Source organism: Coturnix japonica, chromosome 15 (genome assembly GCF_054131305.1).
Source record: "Coturnix japonica strain WE chromosome 15, WE-NBRP24, whole genome shotgun sequence".
In the NCBI taxonomy this organism is placed as follows: Eukaryota; Metazoa; Chordata; class Aves; order Galliformes; family Phasianidae; genus Coturnix; species Coturnix japonica.
Genome location: NC_140677.1, coordinates 12116655 through 12135951, shown reverse-complemented (window position 1 = coordinate 12135951; position 19297 = coordinate 12116655). Strand labels below are relative to the sequence as shown.

Genomic DNA, 19297 nt, shown 5'->3' with positions numbered 1-19297 from the left:
TGAGGATACCTCTTTAATATAATTTACATGCATGCAAAGTATGAGGTACGAGCCATTTATTGTTTAGAAGGAGAAGAGATGGTGGTGTAAAGACACAGATAGTGCAGGTCAACACTATAAGCAATGGTCCATCTATGAGACCCTAAGTATTAAGGTTAGTAAATGAAAGTATGCATAAATGAATGTTCAAATCTTTCAAATCATATTGCTTTCTTCTACAAGGTTTCCATAAAAGTGCTGTGTGTCCTGTCCCAGCTTTAAAAATTGTGGAGTTCTTGCTTGTTTTGATTAAACATAGTCCATGGAATTATGTGGACAGTGCAGTGTTTACAGCTCTTAAAATATTCTAGAGAAGTTACATCCTCAAATCACATTCTGTAATGAAATTTTGGAAGTAAAGAGTCATTAAATTTAAATGTGAACGTGATTTTCTGTTGTGAGAGCTGTAAAGTGCAAACATTGCATTGCCATTAATAGTTAAAGGGTGCTTTTTTTGTTACTTTGCTGTAAGTATCATGTATCTTGTCCTTCAATTACTTTGCCCCGAATTTCTGTTTCTTCTTACAGGAAAACTGATTTGGATGTATGTTAAAAAGAATCTGTGGAATTACACGGATCTGTAGGGTTCACCTGCTAGATGTTCTCTCACCAGTTACTATAGCTTATTTACAGTGAATTGCTCAGCTACTGAATGTGATTAACAGGCATATTCATGCCAAAAGGTGTATTGGTCTCATTTGCAGACACCTGCACACTAGAGATAAAGCAGTTTGGGACCGTTTCCAGCTGTGGTCTACCAATGATGTACAGTGCCTCTAGGTGAGGGGACAGAAAATGCTTTTTATTTCCAATGTTTCACAGATAATTTTCTGCTTTATTATGACAGAAATGACAATCAAAGGGTGACAAGTCAGTAACTAGAGGGAGAATTTTTTTTCTAGGTCTCCATATGTTATGTTGAATGCAACATTTAGGAGGATGTTTCTATTCTTAATGAATTTAACTACCTAAAGAGATTTGCAGCCAAAACTGTTTGCCCATCTTTGATCTTAATACCTCTATTCTGAGTGAAATGTAACTAATTACAGGGAAGTTGTTTCTATTTGGTCAGATATATCACATTTTTTTTCTCTGTGTATTTGCCTTCAGTTTTAATATAATAGATTATTTAAGGGATAAAGCTGGAAATCATTGAAGTTAGCATAATTCATTGGCATAATGGCCTGATCTTATGTATGCCATTATTTGACTAGATAGAAGAAAGAGGACAGTGAAGATGTCATATACTTTATCTTCACTGCTGGAGTAAAACCTGAAATAATAAGGCTCATTAAATTACTGCTGCTATTTAAGTTTTGCTGCAGTGGCAGAATTTGGTGCATAAATGAAAAGAAGAAGAAAGAATAAAAGGAAGTAATCTTCTCTTTTGTCTATTATTCTGCAGATATTGAAGCTGTTATTTATAGCTCTGATACTTTTGTACAATCAAGAGATTTCATATAACTCATTCATACACATAATAGAGTACCCACATGAAAGTTATGTTTGCCACAGTCATTGTGATTAAGATTTACTTTGAACTTAGTAATTTCTGAAGAAACTATTCAGAAGTGCACTTTATTCTATAAGGAATAGGATGTTTTTATAATGTTGTCCTTGCTGCTTGACAGCAAGGTGTTTACCTTTCTCCACATCATTGGAGAAATACTTTGTCAGATCAGATCTTTCCCAGCAAGTATTTCCATTAACAATTAATTCAAAGATGATCTACCCAGTAGGTAAAAATCTGATCATCAACATGAGTATCAAGAGAAAGCTTAGAATATTTAGCATTTTCTTTGGGATGCAGAACCACTTTGACTGCATTGATGTCAGATTTTTCAGAGGGAATGTGTAATCACCCTAAAATTTCCATTGCCTAGTTTTTGGTAAAATATTAAAATCCCAAAGTATTCTAAATATTCTGATCCCTAAGATTCTGTAGTAAGATTTGACATAAAGGGCCTCCAATAGCCATTCCATTTGAGGGCTTCTTTTACATAATAACAACAATTTTTAAGTAATTTTTACAATGGAGTTTATTTATTAGCAGAAAATAATATGAGGGGATGTATACTAGAAAGGATGCAGCTACATCAAAGAGCTGTCTTGCTTAGTGAAAAAAACACCTAAAGCAAAAACACCTAAAGTGCCTAAATCAGCTGTATACTTGGGTTCCATATGGGCAACATTTCTTGATAATACCTATTAAATTTACTCTGCATACCCTCCGTTTATGTACCTTGAGTTACACTGATGTAAACAGAGGACGGATTCAATAGTTAAAACTCAGTTAAAGATTGGGTTTGTACTTCTGTAGGCTGATGGAATAATTCTAACATTTTCCTTGTCAAATTAAATCCTTAAAATTGGATTTTCAATCCTCTATTTTCTTTTTGCTACTGTCTAGTTTAATAATATGGACATACAGCCCATTGTTCACAAGTTGATTTTGAGGTTTTAGTGCAGCTAACTACAAGGTGGTAATTTGCCACTTTTTAGGTCCTGACATGCCTGAATATGACCTTAGCATTTGCAAACAGTTCTAACTCGGGGATAGCTAAAAGAATTCTGATTCCATATCTTATGAGTTCCTCAAGCGAAGGAATGAAGCGGCATTAATTAATTAATTAATTTATTTATTTATTTAATCTTCTAGGTGATATAATAAGGGAAAAAAAGCAAAAGACAATTTGGAAATTTGCTGCAGGCTGAAAGAATTCTTTGAACTAGATATCATAAACATTGTATTAAATAATGGCAAACTGCATAGCTGAAATTGACTCAGATCGTCTAGAAATGCTCTCAGTTGTTTTTTCTTCCAGCTTAAGCGTCCTACTTTTTGGCCATCAGGTCAAGGTGGCCCTTAGGAAGCTTTGAAATTTCAAGTTGTAAAGAGTACAGACAGAAAGTTTCTTGCAAAATAAAATAGCATGAGAAATGTAACTCTGCAAAGTGAGTGAATCTTTAAATAGCCTGATGAAGTCAACTTGCAGTGTGAAAAGTCCATGAAATGCTTCATGGCTTTCACAATACAGTGTAGCTATAAAATCTCAGAGTAAAACTAGAATGGTGAGATACATTACCCATGTTTTGATTAAAAGGATATGGAAACAGTAACTGTTTCTCAGAACAGGGCTAATGAATAAGGATTAGCATTGATTGGAATGCTTTATCAGTATACGTCAGCACCAGACAGATCTATACCAATCTTTCCACAGGCTGCTAAAAATATATTGTTTTTAAGTATCTGTTGATTAGGAATTTATCTAAGAGATTTCGTAGTGTTAAATTATGTAATATGATTAAAGGTTATTATTTTTTAATTCTTTTTTTCATGATATATTTTTAAACTAATACTTCTACCAATTAGTGACTTAAACACCTGCTGTCTGATCTCGTACATCTCTATTAGCAGTAGCTTTGTTCTGAAGCATGAAGACTGGAAAACATGATACTGATTTGGAGGCACACAGTGGCCACCTTGCTGTCAGTGAGTGTTAGCAATTGCTGTTTTCTGAATAAACATTGAACATTTGCTTCTTAAATGTTTATTAACAAACCTGGACACCTGCACAGAGTATACCACCTTTCCTTACAAAGCAAAAAAGCACATGCACTCATGTACAGGAGCTTCACTCTTGGGTTTCTAAGTGCAGTATTTATGAACTATTTTTACACACAATATTTTTCTTCTCATTTGTGTATGCTTCCTCTGAAACTGTGCAGATGTTTCTGAAGATAAAGCAGTTTATGTTTGCAAGTTGTTAAATAGGAGAAAAGATGATTCCCTTCATAAAGCTCTTTGAAGCTTTTAATTTATTAGCTCTGCAGTTCATGCACTTCTTACTGCTTTCTAGAGCTCTTGATCTGTATCTGTGGATTTTTTTCCTCATGAAATGAAACAGCGATAACACTTTAGTGCCTTATTTCTTTCCTTTAAAATGTATCCCCTAACACTTATCAGCTCAAGTAATCTTTTGAACATATAGTGTGTACCTCATTATGCCCTCCAGCATACTTCCTCATTCAGAGCTGTTCTGGACCACTGGCTTACTGACATAATCTTCAAGGTATTTTGTGGTAGCTAAATAAAAGTTTCTATAATAGTATTGTATTTTTAGAAGTGATAACTGAGGAAAAAAGAATGAAATGTAATACTTTATCTCAATGCGTGGTGCCCAGCATAGAAATGACTTTTAGTAAGTGTAAAGGACAGCTTATCATTTCTATCATTATTGTGTCTTTTAGGGTGTAACTAAAATGGCAGATTTTTCCCTGAATAAAAATTTTCAACATTTTATTTCTAAGTAAGAACTAGTTCTAGCACTTTAGCACTGTACTGATTTCAGTCTTTGCTTCAGACTTCTAGAATCAGATAGTAGATTGCCAAATACTTTTATAACAACGAATGGAACAAAGAGAAGCTACAATAAGGATAACAAAGAGCAAAATAATGTCAAATGTTAAATATTGTGAGTGGGCTTAGACTATGGATTTCAGAGCAAGTTTTTGCAGAATACTATTTTTCAGCATCAATTCAGACTAATTCTAATTATATAATAAATAATAATTCTAATTCTAGATTTAATTCTAATCTGATCTCTAGTCTGAAAGATACTATGTTTTCTCTTTTGCATATTCACAAGAGCTAGCATCTCTTCTTTCTGCCTTTATAGAAATATTTGTAAAGAAAGAGCTAGCATGATAGTTTTCATCTATATTTTATGATGCCCTTCTCCATAGCAACATTAAATTTCCTCTGACTGGAATAATTTGTATGCAGTGCAGTCTGTCCTTGACTGAACTGCTGTAGTTACTGTAAAATATGTGATGGCATAGTAAAACAATTATGTGAACAGAGAAAGATTTGTTATAGAATCCCTTGAAATATCAAATGCATTTTCCTATGTAAGCTGCCTAGGAAGCTGCAGGTTATCATCACTCATAGTACTTATACTGAAGTCTTAACATCAGGAACATCTCAGTAGGAAGCTGAATTTTATGTCTTTCTGTATGCACATAGTTACCTGTAATGCTACTAGTTCTTACAGGCATCACAGAAGAGACTAAATGCACGGATTGTAAAAGAAAAATTGCCCAAATTGCGAGATTTAAATGCTGTACCTTGTGGCAAGTAGAATCATTGAAACATATTTAAAGTAGGAAAACAAAACTTTCTGCTAAAAACTGAAAGAGTTCAAATGTTCTTTCTCTCTGTGCTCCCCCCAAATTTTTTGCCATTTTGGATAAGATCTGTGGAAGCCAGCCTCACAATGCAGGACATGCACTGCATCTCTTTTTTGCGAGTGTAAACTGTTAATCACCCCTACATTGTGTGAAGTCTTAAAACATGGCCCATATTATAAAGTATCTGGCACACACATACACTATTGTCTGTTTTTGTCTTGACCTTCTCTGATGAGCTTCACTGGAGTTTCTTTTTTCTGTGGTGTTAACAATGACCACGACCATGTAGAAATCTTAAATATCTATATACATTTGTATGTATATAGATATATATATATTATATGTATATATAAACATCACAGACACATTGTCTCTTTCTCTGATTTGAACAGGGAAACTTATTTTCATTTTATAATTCTTTAAATATAAAAGCATAGACCAAATAGAATTTAGAATCAAAGCAATGAAAGTAGAAACCTTTGGTGAAGTGGTGGATCTGGACAGATTACCCACTGAGTCTTTGAACTCATTTTTCAGAATGACTGACAGCTTGCTGTTTAATGCATTTGATAACATTTTCACTTTCTTCTTTCTTGCCCATGTTGAGGAAGGATGCATAGTAATCCAAAGTGAAGATCGTAATGGTATATGAGTTTTAAATGTGCTTTTTACTTGGAAACACACATAAGCACACATGTAAGCATTAGTATGGCTCAGGTTATGGCCACATAAGTAGCTAGTTACAAACAAACTGATTCACTAAGACATGTTGGACTAATAGAAGGCATTCTGCAATAGAAAACATGAGTAAGCATGTGAGTCTCGTGCAGTGTACCTGGCTGAAATCTCAAGCTTGTTTAATGGTTTCACTCTGTAAATAAGCATTCCGTAAAGTTAAAAACAGTAATATCTATTTGGGTGATTAATTAGTTTTTGAGGTCAATATCATTTAATGGATGACTCTGCCTACAGAAACCTTCAATTCTAAGTCAGTGAATATGTCTACACTACAAATACCAAATTCATTTCATTTTTTATGTGAGTACACCCGAGTTGAAAAGAGCAGTTGAATCAAGGGAAAAATTTACTTGACTGTTCTTAAATGTTACCTTAAAATATTGATGAACTTTAGAATCAATGTAAAAACCAATCTGTTTAGCAATTGCAAATGTCATTACTGTCATAATAGCCTATAAATAAATTTAAAAATATGTTATTTTTTAAAAAATTATGTTTAGAAGTTTGAAATCCCTCTGTAAAACTATTTAGTCTATTTGTGATGTATTATGAAAAACAGCAGTTTGAGACAAGAGGTCAGCTCTGATTGCTATTCTTGGTGGGAGTATATTTTTGTAGTATAAAATAGAATATGAAATGTTCTCTGGTTAAAAAAATAAAAGAGAAGGTAGTGGTGCATCTGGGAAAGATAGGTTGAAATGAAAGGATCTGAAGGCAAATCCACTTCCCTTTCCTTCACTGTGTTCTTGCAAGGTCCTGCACACTAAACTTGCTCTTTATCAGTTGTAGCAAGATTTACAGTGTTCCATAGGGATCATTAATGAAGTCTGTGTTTCTCTGTTTAAAAATCCTCTCAGGTTTTCACTGGCATTTCTGTGTCTGCAGGCTCCTGACCCTGCTATACCTGTAGTAGGAGGAAGGTAAAATTCCCCATCCTTCAAGCAGCAGAAGACAGTAAATGGCCATACCTTGCACCTCGGCCACAGTTATATTAACAAAACTGGTTAACTAGGAGCAAGTCAAACATATATATGTCTGATCACGTGTCTTCTTTTATTGTTCATCATCAGAAAGAGGAAGAGGCACTAGCAGAAAAACAGATAGAAAGTGTGGGCACTTTGGCATGATTGTGCCTGATAAAGCTCCCAAAATGACATAGTTTACCATAGGTGCAAGTAGAATAAAAAATTATGCGGAGTTTTTTAAGGGTCAGGAAGAGATCATACAATTTACTGCAAAAGTGCCTCTTGGCAGGGTATAAGGCAAACCCCAGGAAGCAGAGGTACCCACTGGGCTTTACACAGACAGGCAATTTTTAGACTGTGCAATAAAGGGACAGACCAGAGAGCTATTACTGTTATTGTTAGGAAAATTATTTGTTTCCTATGGCCTCCCAGAAGGGGTAATGTCAGACAAACCTCCATGGTTTATTTCAAAGGAATTTATAGCAATTATGAAAGTGAATTGCTGGCATATAGATCTTGTAACAGCCAAGTTTTGAATAATAATAATACTAATTAAAAAAAAAAAAAAAGTAAGATTTTTCTGGCCCTAGCAAAGACAGATTTTTGGATGAAAAGATTGTGAACCTGGATTCTGAAGCTTAGATGAAAAGAGATGAGAATCCTTATCCAGAAAAAAAAAAAAAAAAAAAGCTTAGTGGGATGTAAATCTAATCTGCTGTACCTATTATTCTTAGTCAAGGCTTTGATGAAAAATCTTTCAGAGCAAAGAAATATTCTCCATTTTTATTAAAGGCAATAAATGGGATTGGCATACTGCATTCAGCAACAAATAGCATGCAGCTCTGTTTTGCCAAATATTATTAATGTTCTATTGAGAATAATATCAGTAAAGGCAAGAGGACTAATTTCTTAATTGAAAGTATGTAGCATCCAGTTTGTGTAATAATTACCAATAGGAAATCCTGACTTGCGTATGGACTTGTCTTATGTTTGAAGTCATACCAGAGCACTGTGTATGTGCATACATTTGTGGTTCCTATTTTTGATGAGTTTATTGGTTTTCCATTACTACCTTAAACATATCTGCATTTATATGGACTCGACGTTTTCTAATTTAGTTTGAATGTTATCTGGAGGTAATAATTTCTGCAATGATATTCCTGTACCTAATACACATATCATACTTTGGATACATTTACTGTACTTTAAACACTGTTTTGTAGAATATGATGCTCAAATTAGTTGCTTGACAGCACCTGAATTTGTAAAAACATGTTGTGATGATAAAGGTTTATTTTTCTAAGTTCCTCTCCATTATCTACAATGAGGTTGTTTGTGGTTGTTTTTCCCCCTTAAGTGGAAAAAGAACTCATTTTTGAATATGATAAATAAGGTGTTTGGATGTAATGGAGTCTAATGCCTGCTCTCCATACTTTGTGTGAGTTGTTTTTGTAAATACTTTGCATACAACCATTTATGGGGCAATCTTGCTTAAGAACATGAGTCATGTAAATAGTCATATATGCATAAACATCTTGTTTTTGCATATATGTTCCTAATCCTATTTGTTACACTACAAATATGTTTTTCTATGCATACATTGTTGTATTGTATGCATACATGATAGAATGTTTGCATAAACAGACACTACTATCATTTTGTTTTCCTTTCCTGAGAATTCAGCCTACCTTAATGCAATAGACTTCTAATGTCCACTTCATTCTTAATAGCTATAGATTTAGATCTTTCCCAACAAAGAATGCCTGGTTTTAAACTGAAACTATCTTTATGTTGAATTATATTTGTGTACAGAAAGATGGAACTACTTCACGAATCAAGTGTGATACCATATCTGATGAAAAAATAATGTTTCTTTTTAGTATGCTATTTAACAAGTTGCGTGGTACTTTTGTGATACCTAGCAGAGGAGCTGTCAAATAAGTTAGTGTAAGCCTTCAGTGTAAAGTTAGTTTCCTTAGATTCTATTTTTTATACATTTTTTTTTTACATTTGTGATTTTATGAATACAACAGCTGAAGTAGCTGTTCAAATTTATTTAATGTATAATGATCACTTGTTCTGTTTTGTTGTTTTCCAGCTCCCTCAGGCTCAAAAGGTAAAATATTTTACTCAGATCTTAGTTATTCAAAGTAATCACCACTCCTTCATGTTTCCATGGTGTCATGAGTATGGTACAGTAGTGATCAGTGAAACATTCACTGTACTGGGGCACTGGATGTTAAAGCATTGCATTGTGGCCCTCTTAAGAGCAGCTCTTCAAACACAAGCTATTTGAACACAATAGGCACGTACCGGCCTACAGCTTGAAAACAGCAAGGAAGTTATTTTATCAATAATTTGAAGTAATAGTGAGAAAAAAATAAACTCACCCCATTACTGTATGTGAAATATCTCTAGACCATTTTTATTTGTATTATAGAGACAACAAAACCCATGTTGAAGCTGGTACCCATTCACTGCTCCCCACTGTATCTATCAACACCTCTTTGAATACATCTGACATTCGACTTCTTTAATAAGTTGCAAGCAATTTTTTATATAATATGCTTTTTAAACAACTTCTGCATCAATATGGTATTTTACCAGTCACCTCTGCACATCATGAAAGCACAATGATTATGGCAAAATCTAAGAACTGCTTGATGCTTGTTCCCTCATTCTTGTATATTTCACAAATATAATCAAAGGTTCTAGAAAAGAGAAAACCTAGATGCTGTTTTGTGGGTTGTGATTCAAAGCACTGAAATGAAAAATGTAATTGAATATATTGGGGAATAGCAACATGTACTTATTCAATTATTTCTTGTGCTAGATAAAGCACTTTTAAATGGAATGTCATCGAAATTTAAATGCGCTATTTTTACAGGCTTTGAATGATGATAAAAGTTGAATTTTTAATGAAAGATATAGATTAAGTGATTATCAGTGGATAGCTTTTGTGGAATGGTTAGGGCATCCGTGGACCTCAAACAGTTAGAATGGTTTATTAGTATATTCAGTGCACTTTCTAATTTAGAAAGCATTAATTTCAGCTTGGAAACTTTATAGTGCTGTATATATTTGAGATTTTCTTGCTCATGGATCTCAGAAAATCCTGTTTTAAGTCTGTAGGTAGTATGGTAGTCTGTCACACTGGACTATGTCCAAACTTTGTTCTTGTGTTCTCTGGAGTCTAACAAATGTGTCATTAGGGTAACAAAAGTTGTTGCTGCTGTTATTTTTTCCACTAGAAATAGATGGAATAAAATTCTTTTGTTTACAGCTTCCTGGACAAGTAGAAGTGCTAAAAGACTGGCTAACTTTGACTTATTCATGTTAACCTACTTGTTTATGCCATATGCTTCTCCTAACAGTTTGCAGAAAGAAGAAACAGGGTGAGATTAAAATATGCTGATGGGGAAATTTATATCAGGCTGCTTAGTAGTGTCATGTGATACTCTATTTTAGATTGTAATGTCTACATTTCTGAGCTATTAAATAATATTCTGATAGAGGTTATTCAAGTTCTAGATTACAAAAAGGTAAAAAAAAATTCTTTCATAAAGCTATAGCCACACACTTTGTATGCTTGTGTCATAATGGATACCTTCATGTAGAGAAAGAGGAGAGGGATGCTAAGGAGGACAGATAAATGTAGTCTCTGAGGTCTTTTGCTAACTTCAGGTAAGAATGAACTTTTTCTTAAACACAGCCTGCTAGTTATGTAAATATAGTAGACTTTGAGGCAGGAAAAGATGATTGTTATTTCTTCCTGACAGGTTTACTTTGCTCCTAGCAGGTTGATCTTTATGAGGCTACTTTATATGTGATTATGAAAACTTTTCTACTCTAGGTGTTTTCTCACTGTCCTTCAGTCCTACCTTATTTGAATCTGTATTTTCTCTTGGATTCCCTTGCTGAGCATCTCAGTGGCAGTCTGCTAATGAAATCCAATGTTTTAGCTCAAAACCTAAATTCTCTCCTCCCTGCTCTTCAAGCAACTAAACTTGAGCAAATCCTTCATAGCTGTAGTTTTCTTATATCCCTGTCTGAGTTTATTATGACTCCATTCAGACGTTAAAGTTCAGTTGAGTGCATTGAGATTTCCAGATATAGAGGCTTGCTGTTCAGTCTTAAACTGGTCAATAGTTTGCCACAACTATTCATGAAGCAATGAAAAGTCTAATTGTCATTTAATAGAAGCCAAAATTTTCTTCCATTAGGTGCCACACAAAACTATTGTTTAATATCCAAGTTTTCTTCCAGCTAGCCAGAATGTGGCAGTCATTCTGGCCAAATTAAAAAATCTCTATCTCCCTGTCTGCAAGGTGAAGGGAAGCAACACAGGACTGATATGCATTGCCTGTATGAATGACTTAGTCACTAGTGTACGTGTTTTGCCATATGGTGTCTGAACTTGCACTGTATTTTTGTTGGATTCTATGTATCATCTTGCAAATGTTTTCTCTATAAACATTTCAAACAGTCATGTCTCTCTAAACATATTCACTTTAATCTTCTAGTGATCTGAAAGAAAAATGTGTCATTCCAAGTTTACCTTTACTATTTTATATCCATTATAAATACTTGGTCATCTTGATGAAATGTTATGTCTTTTATATGAAACACTTGGATACAGTCTTCTCAGTGTTTAGTTAATGTTCTATGGTAATTAGCTATCAATTTTAAAGACCAGAGGTTGTATTCTGTCTTTGACAGTTAAATAACAAATTGCAGATTTGGAGTGCAGATGTAATGAAGTATGAGGAGTTGGAGTTGGATGTCTGTTGAAGCACAATATTTGACCTGAAACAAGCTCTGCAATATTCCCTATAATTAAAATAGTTAATGCAACAAATTAAAATATTAAAATTACTAATAATGATAATAATAAAAGTCCACCATAATTTCAGGTGATAAAGGTTCTGATTCAATATGGTCATGTAGCTTTCATAAGAAAATACGTCTGGGAATAGCCAGTGAGTCTAAAGAAGAGCCACTATCCAGACTAATATATGAATGTGAATATCTTAATGTCATCTGTATTGTTTTTCTGCATCTTTCTAGATAGATCCTACATAACTGTGAAAATGAAAATAATAATAATGAACTCATAACTCAAATTTAGCAATTTTCTGACTTTTCCACTTTGGCTTCAGAAATGATCTTTATTACTGAAACGCATTTGAAAAGCAGTTTTTGTATTCATGGATAAACAAAAGCTATTCCTTTTTAATAGCTCAACAAGGTGTTTGGTTTCCTAGCAGGAAAGCTTTCCTTGCTTTCTTGCACAAACACAGCAGGATTCAAATCTGTTGTCCTTCTCCTGCTGTGATGTTTTGTTCTACTTAGTTTGTATGAACAGGTAGAATTGAATAAATTAGAAACATAAATCAGAAGCAGATAGTTGTGTTTAGGAACATAGAATTTGTTTTTAATGGTTCTCTCATGAATAGAATCGTATTTCCTCCATATAGAAATGTTTTGATTATGTTTGTTGCCCAAAAGTTCCTGACAGCTTTCTTCTCTCTTTCTGTGTTATCCCTTAACTTCTGTAAGTAGTGCTTTGCCCTCCTTTTATCTTGATGCTGTCATCTTTCAGCCATTTGGAAACATCATTGATCATTCCCTGCATCATTTACCTTCCTATACTTTGAAGTGTTGAATTGACTGTCACTGGGAATAGAAAATAAAAAAATTCAAAGCTGCTGTTTCACTGAAGTGCATGGCCAGTAATTTTAGCATTCTTATAAATTTTTGGAAGCCAAATTTAATCTAATGAGATATAAAATAATCAAGTAGTAAACATTTTGACCCTGATTTATTATTCCTTTGTTTCTTTCTCCCAGTGAGGTGTTATCTTTCAATTTTGTAATGTATTTGGTTGAGTGACCCATTCAGAAAACTGCTTTAAGATTTCTGCATGTATATTAAACAGGATCTTAAATTTAGTCTCCAAGCGTTTGCCTCAGGCTCCTCAACAAGTGACTTGATATCTAGTAGCACTGAGTAATCAATTTGCCTATTGTAACTGAGTAAGCATTTTAAACTGATGTTTTTTGGTGTTTCTGTGTGGCTAAACATAGAAATATCCTTGTAACTTTTAACACTCACGCAGTTTCCTATATGGTCCCAGGCTGTAATTTATATCTAAGCTAAAATAATATCTATTCTTCATACCAGTAGTCTATATAAAACTATGTAATGGTCAATTTCCAATTATCTGATGCTACCAGCCTGTCTTATGACTCTGCTTAGAACACAGAAGTACAGTAGTCTGAGCAGAAGACAACACCAGGTGAAACAAGGCTATACTGAGTGGGGAAAGGAAGGGGGTTGGACTAGGAAGATGATAAGTACTGAAATAGAAACAAAGCCTCAGCTTGAAACTCATATTTCAAGTACATCCTTATGGAACTGCTGCCTGCTATGGATAAAGTTTCAACACTGTGGCAGCCAGTTTCAACACTGATGCCTTGTCACAGAGTTTTCAGTGTTCCCATGCACCAAATTTTCACTCCATTTTTAGTCCCTTTGATTGTAGCAATGTTCTACCCAACTTCTCAGCTTTTGCACAGGGAATATGGCTGTGCAGGCCAACAAATCTTCACTTTGACCTATTTCTTTGCCCTATTCTCCTAAGTCCTATTTCCTTTCAGGCCCACAGATCAATGTTTGTTTGTTTCTGAGAATTACTCAATTTTTTGAACATTTGCATAAGCTATCACAGAGTTCTGTTATAGGTAAGAAATTATCAGACTTAAAAAGAACAATGCAGAATTCCTAGGTCATGGCTTCCTTTGCAGTTTATTTGCTGACTCAAGCATTAACTGCCCAAGCAGTAATACCCAGTGGCTACCATTTCACTATTTCAAAGTACTTCTGTCAAAATGTCATTGCCCAGGGAATAAAGTTGTCCTCTTCCCCTGGAGATAACTCCTCCCAGTCTAGCAGAAGTGAATACTGCAGCATAAGTTGGTAACTCAATAAAACATCCCAAACACGAGTCATCAATCATCCAGTTATTTTTTGACTGCCCTTATAGAAGCAGCCAACAAACTGCCCATCTACCAAAAAGAAAAGAAAGAAGTCGAAAACCTATCAAAAAATTAAATAGCACTTCCATGAAAAAATGATTGCATTAGCAATTGTAGATACTTGCAGTTATTACAGTTACAGGGCAGTAATAATCTGCATACTTCCATAGTAGTTACTTTTGAGAGTTCATGGTCAGTTCTCTGAGAATTTCCCAGAAACTCCATACTATTCTTTTTCCCCCATTTAATGAATTTCAAACACCCTAAAACTTTACTGACAAGTCCCTTGGCTGGCATCCTATCTGATAAATTATTTCTAGTAATCCCTTGAGAGTAAGAAGGCTCATGGTAAAATAATACCATAATGATACTTGACAAATGCATAATATCAGAGATGAACAACCCTGGGCAATCATATACAATCTCTAAACACTCCAAGATGTCACCCCATAATCAGCAGAATGCTTTTCTAGTTCCTGGTGTACATGTGTTCAGGACTATTGAACATCGATACCGCAGCAGGCTCCTGTCCATACCAATCACGTCAGTGTGCTTAACTGTGCTACTCTAGCCAAAGATGGTACATTCCTGGGCTAATTCAGCTGCTTTTAGTGCAACCCCTGGACTCAGTGTTTTGTTGGGTTGCCACTTCTTCTGCTTGTTTCTTAATAATTTACTCTTGTTTATTGATCAAGGATCAGGGCTGGAATTTAGGTATTTATTAAAAGGGAAAAGAAGACAAATAAGTCATGATCATGAGCTGGTTCCACCTCATGTCCCTGTTGATTCCTTATTGGATGTAAACCTTGATCCTAAAACTCATTTGTGTTTGTCTGATGTCTGCAAACATTCTTCCTCACCATAAGTTAGTGCCGTGCTTCAGTTAGAGAAACTGAAACCCTCCTGAAACAGACTGGGAGCTGCAAGCCATGTGAAGTTCTAGATTTTTCTTGTCTAATTTATTGATGTGAAACATGATTCATAAAACACTGTAGTAACAATACATGGGCTTTTTGTTCTGTAAATTTAGAGACTTTATCTATTTAATTATTTAAAAAATAAATATATATTGTTAGGGAAAAAAAATTGCACAAATTCTTACAAATAGAAGTGTTTTAAAATACTGCCTGAGTACAGGAAATATGATACTGATGGAGCAGCAGTAGAATATCACTGTTGCAATTGGTATGACTCTCACCTCCAAATTTTTTCATTAAAATTGTCTCTCCTTGTGAATTTTGCTAAACACAGATGCAATTTAGCAGAACTGAATTGTCCTTAGATGAAATTTAGCAGAACTGAATTGTCCTTAGAAATTATAAATCACAATACAGTTGTGTTTATAACTGGATATGTTATACTTTTATAAGTAGGATAAGCTTTTTAAACTTTAACTATCTTCCAAAATTACAGGGGCAGAAAGTGCTTAACAGTAACTCTGAACTTCCTCCTTGCATTATTTCACATGTAGATGATGGAGATCCACAAGCAAACAGAGCTGTGCTTGTTTCTTGAGCACAGAAACTAACACTTGCCTTATGACAGAGATACAGTGAGAGATATAGGCAGAGAGCATGAAGAGACAATAGTCTGAGCAAAGCCACTTTGCTGTGGCCAATGATAAGCATTCTGTATGTTTCTCTTGAATGAAACCAAGGTCAGGATATCTGTGTTTTTGTTTTTTTTTTAACTAAATTGAAGAAATATGTTGCAACCTGAAATGCAGCATCAGCTAATGCTTCATGCTACCACTTAGTCCAGCAAACTGAAACCGGATAGAGCAAAGATACTCCTGGGATTGTAACTGGCCGTCATCCTTTCTACTGCAGTGCTAGCTGATGAGATCTCAATCTGAACCAGAAACAAAGTGCATGCGACTCATGACCTCTTGTTCTTTGCTGGGAGAATACAACCCAAGGCAATCTTGGCATAGCTGACACTGGGAAAGATGTGGAACAGAGCTCCAGCTGCTTTGCTACTGCACATGCTGCTTCCACAATCCACATTCCAGCCCCTTTGTGTCTCTCACGGGAAATTGCAATAGGAATGAAGAAGAGGCATCTTTCCTGCCAGTCCAGATGGTGGGGTGGGCAGGGCCTCTGTAGTTGAGATGGAACAAGGTGGGGCTGGGCTGGACTGACTGCAATTCTAAATTGATAAGTATCATTTAGATAAATTGCCTTCTCTCACTTTAACGAAGAAAACGTAATTGAAAAATGCAATCACACCTGTAATTATTCCTTGGTTCTTAGAGATAATATTTCTTTTTTAAATATAGCTTGCTGACGATCAGGGATTGGTGTTGATGACAACTGTTGCCATGCCAGTATTTAGTAAGCAAAATGAGACTGTAAGTACTCAGACTGTTTCTGCTGTGTGATCATAGGGTGACTGCTGGGAAGCTGCTTTTAGGAATCTAACAGTGCTTTAGCCTGCTCTGTAAATTTTTATTATTCTCTCCTTATTTAGTCAAGAGTTATTATCCCCATGTTGGTATAAAAATGTGGACAAATAACCCCAAATACTTATACCCTAGACACTATAATAAAATAATAAAACGCTATGTCTAAGCAAACAACTCAGGCAAAAACATTCTTTCTTCTATGTTATCTTTTTACAGCAGATAGTCCATATAGTTTTCCTTCTTTGTACTGGTAGGCTTCTATTGTGTAGATTCAGAATTTAATTACTTGTGCACACATTAAGTATATGTGTGTTTACTTTTGCTAATTTAAGACTTTATGAAAGAAAATTATGCATACTTTTTCTTTTATGCTTAGTCCTTCTCTGCTGCCTACTGAATGGCAGGATAAAGTTTGAATGGAGTAACACACTTTAGCCATATTTTTTTCATTTGGAAACTATTTCGCATGGGGAGATTTTTTTTAAATGGACTCAGTAACTACTAAAATTTTGAATACCTCATCTATCTGAATTGCAGATAAAGTAGAAGGGAGAACCACTATTGACTAAATGATTGCTTGATTGGATTAACAGTACCAGCCTCTGCTTTCCCTACCTTTTAAATGCTCTCTCTGTTGTCTGTTCACTCCTCTAGAGTAGCTACAATGTTAAATTAGTGGTGAGAATGTTAATTCCTATTATGTTTCTCAGTACCTGTCTTATTGTTCTTTGCAGAGATCAAAAGGGATTCTCCTAGGAGTGGTTGGCACAGATGTCCCGGTTAAAGAACTTCTAAAAGCTATTCCAAAATACAAGGTAATTCACAAATGTTGATATGTTGTTTTTACTCAGCATATCTGATATAATATCAGTTATTTAGCATTTATTTATGCAAAATGAGAACTAGAATGCAATTCTATGTTTATACTGACTTAGTTCCATTGTGTCACCTATTTTCCTCAGGAGTTTAGCTATGTATAGCCAATTATTCCTGCCAAAATGTATGTATGGCTGCATCTTCAAATTTCTGCACATCTCAATGTGCTCTAAAAGGTCATCTTTAATAATTTCTTGGAACTTGCATTCCATTGGGATAGACACCCATGCAAATGCAGAACAGAACTACTGTCCCAACTGGGAAGAAGTTTGCAAGTATGAGAAGAGGCAGCAGATGGCACCTTGGTATGAGGGCTTAGTGAAGAGAGACTTTCCAGGTCAGGATAAATAACAGTACAGTCTACATATAGGAACCACTGAAGTTAATTAACCACAATATATATTATAAGATTTGTGTATGCAGAATCACTAGGAGGTGGCAGAGGAAAAGATTACATATGCTAAATCTGGAGCTGTGAACATCTTTTGTTGTCACCTTCCTATAAGCTAAGGATAGAACGAGTTTCATTTGCAATGAAAAAGATGAAAGTGTTGTAGGAACTGAAGGTATGACTGGTGAAAGCCTGGCTGTTCATGGCTGTATAATAATGCCTAAATCATAGAGATATTATTCAGAAGGATTCTGTAAGATTTGGACATATTCTGAATACACAAAGTGTAGAGTATGGACCCTGAATGACAGGTATTGCAGCAGATTTATTCAGAGCAATTCAGAAAAGGAGAAGATAGGCAAGGAGATAAATATTTCTGGTTTATTCATATGATATAATATTTGTAAAGACTTAGTTTTCAGAGGAAGTAATATACAATCCTGTTTCTGAATATGAGACTATTTGAAAGTACATTTTAAACTGCAGGATGTAATGGAAGAGAAGATTATTACAAGAGGCATCAATATCATGCAATACAATTACGTTAGTGAAATCATTTGAGTTATAACTTCCAGTCTCACATACCATAAACATTTCTGAACAGTAAAAAGACCATGCAATTGCAAGAGCATAATCTCCCCTGGGACCCATTCCTGCAGAGGCAGTATGTGAAATAAAATTCACACAGGGATATAAAATGATTGGTTGGAAATAGAATTCTGCTGACCTGGAATTCTCTCAGCTTGGATGAGATGGGTTTTATGCCGAGGAAGATGAATAATAACAATGAGCTATTTTCAGCAGTCATTTTCCAGACTGAACTTCCCCAGATGTCAATGGGAGTTTGTTCTTAATAAGGTAGAGTTGGATTTACTTTTCATGTGGCATTTTACTGTAAGAGAATTTTTTCATTTCTCGGTTTGTCATTTAGAGAGTTTAAGCTTAAAAGTGGCAACACAGCCATAGGCAGTACTCCCTCTCAAACCAAAGCATTTTATATGCAAAGTGTACAGTCTCATGTATTGCACAATGGATACTACCCTTGCTGTGCTGGTATACTTCAAATCAGCAAATACTTTTTATGCTGTGAATTGTACCACCCACATTTGTTTTGTTACCTGACATCCATTGCTTGGACATCATTCTGCAGTTATCAGCACAGGCAGTTATACTCAAGATCTGATATTTAGCCAACAGCCAGTTCACTTGTCATACTATAATAGGTAAAATATGTTCACTGTTATTATTTTGGTTCTCCTTTATGAAGAGATGCCAAGAACATATCACCTTCTATTACTTTCGCAGAAGTTTATTGCTTTAGGAAAACTGCTAATTTATGAAACAATCTTCTCTATAGCAGATACAGTTGACTATATACAATAATTCACAGACAGGTATGGTATAAATCTACCTGGCATGTTTTCTCTGTGACCTTGCTATAATGTTGTATATTCCCAGAAAATTACAGAAGCCCATAGAGTTGCTGTCCTATTTATCTCTTAGAAATGATTCTAGCTTGTCAACCTTTCTCACATTGCTTTATGCCAGACAAAGTCCTGAGGACCCACTTCAACAAAACATCTAAGAATGGACTAATGTTGAGGAAACAAGCAAACAAAAAAAAGCTTGAATTGAATTTGAATATCTTGGTAAGGCA

At 34.8% G+C, this 19297-nt stretch overlaps 1 protein-coding gene across 5 annotated transcripts in view; it reads left to right on the top strand.

Annotated features, from left to right (window-relative positions):
• Nucleotides 1-19297, top strand: part of CACNA2D3 (calcium voltage-gated channel auxiliary subunit alpha2delta 3) — a 337205-nt gene that overhangs the window by 224961 nt on the left and 92947 nt on the right. For 3 of the 5 annotated variants that reach the window (XR_004308777.2, XR_001558078.3, XM_085516471.1), the window contains exons 14-16: nucleotides 9031-9048; nucleotides 16248-16319; nucleotides 17108-17188. Coding sequence is in view for 3 of the 5 variants with exons in the window: in XM_085516471.1 (XP_085372597.1) it covers nucleotides 9031-9048; nucleotides 16248-16319; nucleotides 17108-17188 (171 nt within the window). In the remaining 2 variants the exon portion in view is untranslated. The remainder of the gene's footprint in view (nucleotides 1-9030; nucleotides 9049-16247; nucleotides 16320-17107; nucleotides 17189-19297) is intronic. The other 2 variants (XM_085516472.1, XM_085516473.1) reach the window with 2 other exon arrangements.